Source organism: Limulus polyphemus, unplaced genomic scaffold (genome assembly GCF_000517525.1).
Source record: "Limulus polyphemus unplaced genomic scaffold, Limulus_polyphemus-2.1.2 Scaffold0, whole genome shotgun sequence".
Taxonomy (NCBI): domain Eukaryota; kingdom Metazoa; phylum Arthropoda; class Merostomata; order Xiphosura; family Limulidae; genus Limulus; species Limulus polyphemus.
Genome location: NW_013665610.1, coordinates 3730883 through 3735670, shown reverse-complemented (window position 1 = coordinate 3735670; position 4788 = coordinate 3730883). Strand labels below are relative to the sequence as shown.

Genomic DNA, 4788 nt, shown 5'->3' with positions numbered 1-4788 from the left:
CCCACCAACTTTGGCCACTTCTGCATTCGGTAATCTGGGATCCATTACGATACACCTCATGTCAGACCTTTTTGTCCTTTCCGATGGACCAAGACGACCCCGGACACTGCTCACTTGTTTCCTTGCCATGTTTCCTTAACTGCACGATGATTCTGTTGACTGTCGAAAGCTTGATTCCCAAAGTCTGCGAAATTTGCCGCGGACTTATTTCACCATCTGCTTGACCAACTATCTGTCCTCTAACAATATCTGACAATTCGAGAGAACCTTGAGGCATGTTGTAGCACAAGATAATTAGTGTGCGGACCATTTTCATTTATATAGTGCTCTGTGAACACAAATTAGTTAGCATAAATCAGTTAAATGACGAAAAATTAGATGTCTATTTACTTGTAACCACGCTGTGTATGTGTGACATTTAATGTGGAAAAATAATTAAACATTATATTTTCCTCCATAGTTGCAGCTAATTTACAGAAATTGGTAGACAATCCTTCTTTGGAATCATTGACATTCTTGTTGGTAAGTGATTTTCAAAGTAAAATTTCAGGTTTTGATCAGTATTCTGTCACTATGAATCAAAAACATACCTTACCATGTTTTTACTTTTACATTTTTTTTATTCAGTGTTTTTACATTGTAATTGATGAAGGCCGATGGTAAAATAACAATCACAAGTTCAAATCTTTACCTTATGAACTAGAAAACTAAAGAACAATGAAATGAATGCTGGCATATGTGATTTTTCTAATTAAATTCAAGCTTGCACAATTTTCAATAATAATTATATATTTGAAACACCAAAGTAAGAAATTTTGCTTCTTGTTTTTCTATGTTTTAATTATGGTGTAATTTTGAAAGACAAATTTTATTAGTAAAAAATGATTAATCTTATTTTGAAATTTAAGAGTTTGTAAACACCAGTTATTGAGTTACTGTAATTACTTTAATAAAGGGACACTGTTTTCTAATTACTTTTTTGTTTTTCAGAATCCAAGTAATGAAGATGACAGTTATGAGGTACCAGATGAGAAATCACTTGTTGGTTATGGACAACTTTTTTTATCAGTTTATCAAGATGAACAGCTCTGTGATCACTGAATGTACCTTAGATCACAAATAAGGATGGCATCTTTATTTTTTAGTCTTTGAGTAAAAATCAACAAACTGAGAACAATTATAGCCATATCTTCCTAAAAACAAGTTATAGAAAGTAAAGTGTTTGGGATATTCATTTTACTTGATATTTTGTTACATTTCTTATTAATATATTGCATTTTTACAGTGTTAATGTACAGTTCTCGAATTTCCTGACAGCAGTGTCTGGTTTTAGTAAAATGATTAATTGATTTATGAAGGCAACAGCTGGAACTGGTGAACCAAGTGGTTTAATTTTTTATTTCAAAAAATAAGACTCAAGCCATTTTGTAACTAGTGTCTCTACATTAATTCAAAAGTGTTTTGTTAACATACTTGAGGTTCTGTTCCAAATGACTAAGTAGTGAGCGATGACACGCAACATGGCTATCTTGCCTGGTGAAAGTACTCTCTGCAGAGTTCCTGCTGGATGTGGTGATATTAATATGATTTTGATTATTTTGCACAATGACTTTGCCATGATTTTTTTCAAATATAACAGGTGAAAACATAAGAAGAAATTATTGATGTGTTGCTTGTGGCATATGGGTGCACCATTTTTTTTTCATGGTGTTCTTGATTGAAAATGCTAAGTTTTCATTGATAATTTTTCCCTGTGACAACAATCCTGTTAATTTATTTTATTATTTTGTAACTGTTCATTTACATATGATCTTACTGGTTATTATTTTGTGTAGGATCTTCAGTTATTTCACCTATAAATATATTATGATCTTCATCTTGTGTAAAGTAACTGTATGTATTCAGAATCAGACCTTGCTCAGTATGAGTTTTTTTTATAATTTTTGTTAAAATATTAAATGTATTAAGTAATCAGGAGATACATAAGCTTTGACTTATGATATAATTTACCTAGTGGTGAGGGTTTTTGTTTTTAAGCTGTAAAAATGTTTGATTTATTTAATTGTAGATAAGTTATATACAATACAATGCATAAATTTTACTCTTGTAATGATAGAGCTTTCATAGCTTTTTAACTAGTTATTAGTAGTTTAATTCTCAATTCCGAGTTTAGTTTTAGGTAGTTTTTCTTTTAGTTTTAGGATTCGTCAGACCTTCATTATTAATTCATCATGTTATTTGATTGTCACACTCACACACATTTATAACTGCTTTCTTCACTCTCAAAGTAATTTTTATTATGCACTGTTTTGAAGTATTACACCTACATCAGACAATAGGCCTAATACTAACAGTTGTGCCTGTGTGTGGGTCGTTTATCTAACACAATGAATTAATCCACCCTTAGAACCTCTTCAACAAATAACACTCGTTATAAATAATTTTATTTCGCTCAAGGATAATTTTACTAATGAAAACATTTAAACATTGAATTCCAAAATTACTAATAGGCCTAACTGCTTAGGATACAGTTACTGATAGTGTGAATTATGAGAGCAATTGTGTTCGTCTACTTTTAAACGATTTAATAAAACACACACATGCTTAACCATTATTTGATAATCAAACGGTGCTTTGATGTATTTTTTTATAATTTAAAATCACAATTTAATATTAAAAACTGATTGAATATCTAATAACTTTACACGATAGGCCTTATTTTTTCAACATAAGGAAACATCCTTCGTTTAAAATGTCTTTTTCTCATTTCACCAGGTTCGGTATTTTCTTTACTAACCTCAGAGATTATTGTTTTAATTGTAGAAATTGTCATTATAGAATTATATATTGGAGTTCTAATAAATACATTGTTGATTGAGAGAAAAATTATGTAAAATCAGTTATCGCTCTCTAGAATAAATATAATAAAAAAAGAAATTAAACTAGGCAATTTTATTGTATGTTTTGAAGTGGCTCTACAATGATTTTATTCTGCAGAGAAATACCAGTAATATACTGGTCTACAAGGTAAAAACGGTTTTGAAATCTTTGTTCGACTGGCTTACTGACAGTTTCACTTTGCGTGTTTCTTTATTGTTATTATTATTCCTTTGGAGATCTTATTTCAGGTTTTCTCTAACTGTGGCCATTTTATCATTTCATTTCAAACATAAAATATATTTTACTTATGTTTGCTATTACCAAAGCCTGTATAAATTCATATTTAAATTAACATAGTTTTCACGTTAACACTACTTGATGCCTTACAAAATACTGAGAAACATTTCATTGTATAAAAAACTAATTTACAACTACCCTAACAGTGACATCATTATACGCTTTATTTATAAAACTTATAGGCCAAGATTACCATTTAAGGCAGGGTGAAGGCCTAGTGGTTAGCTTGAAGGACTGCTAATCCAAGGATTATTGGCTCTTGCCCCAATGCACCGAACTTTGAAGCCATAGCTGCGTTATAAGAGTGGAGATCAAACTTCACTATTTGGTTACAGTATTTCAGGAGTTGGCGGGTGCTGTTGACTAGCTGTTTTCCTTCTAGTCTATCAGTTTGAAATTAAGGACGGCTATCGCAGATAAGGCATACGTAATTTTGCGCGAACATATGGAGCAAACAAACGCTTGTTTATATGATAAATCGGAATTTGATGTTAATGTTTAACATTGCAGATAATCATATTCCAATTTAAAGGGTTCATATTAATCGGTGACATTTTTGTCACTAATACGCAATAATTTGTTACAATTATTTAGAAAAACTACACAAAACTGTTTACTGTTCGAGAACTGAGCATCGGGTTGTTAGTCACTAATGTTCTAACAATGTGTCTATATTGCGATTTCTGGCTTGGTGTCTTGGGCATGAAAAGAAAAAAAGCCGCAGTCTTTAATTTATGTGCTTGTTTTTACTTACTTATATAGAAGCAGCTTTTTAATTGAATTTTTACCAACTCATTTGAAACTCGTTATTTTAATTCTTATAAAATATATTATGGTCTGGATAACTGAAAAAATAAGTTACTTCAAGGGTGTTCTGAAATCAGTATTTTTTGTATTTTTCATCTCAATTTTATTATATTTTGTTATAGTGTTTTAAAAATTAAGGAGTTTTTGATAATTTTACTGAAACAGAAAGTTATTGATTTAATCATTATAATTTCTTATATAACATTTGGGTTAGAACAATTCCACCAAATAAAAATATTTTTAGAAAAATGTTGTTGAGTTCAATTTTGATAATTAAAAACAAGTATTTGCAACGAAATTATGTCATTATGACGCTAAATTAAAGCAAGTACTTATTCAAAATCTTATCATTTAAAACGTCCAGTAAGCCACAAATTGAGAGAATATCTTAAGTCTTAAGATATTCTCTTTAGAACAGAAATATATCACCAAAATCATACAACACATATTTTATCTGAGAGATAATCAGTGCCAAACAATTAGCACAGTTCTTAAAACTGAGCTTGTGATAATACTCGTCAAGTTAAACAAATTTAATGGCATGGTTTGTGAAGAAACTTTAACGATGGGTGAAAAAAATTGGTATTGTTACGACAGCGGAAGTCACGTGATGAGTTTCTAGAAGGATCATGAAGGCCCAAGTGTTTGCCAGACGCCCTCTATTTTAGTATATAAGCCCGGCAAATAAAGCGGAGATATAATCGCAGATAGCCAAATAATCGAGTCAAGTCGTAAATAAAGTGCGTGAATCGTTGTGAATTATAGCGTGTGTTTAAGTGAAAGTGACTGTGGAAATTAAGTGTA

General features: G+C 30.6%; 1 protein-coding gene across 2 annotated transcripts in view; it reads left to right on the top strand.

The window, feature by feature from the left end:
- Positions 1-4065, top strand: part of LOC106471801 (serine/threonine-protein kinase OSR1-like) — a 65388-nt gene extending 61323 nt beyond the window's left edge. For both annotated transcript variants that reach the window (XM_022382577.1, XM_013932775.2), the window contains 2 exons: positions 461-522; positions 991-4065. In XM_022382577.1, coding sequence (XP_022238285.1) covers positions 461-522; positions 991-1101 — 173 coding nt within the window. In that variant the 3' untranslated portion in view covers positions 1102-4065. The remainder of the gene's footprint in view (positions 1-460; positions 523-990) is intronic.
- The last annotated feature ends 723 nt before the right edge of the window (positions 4066-4788 follow it).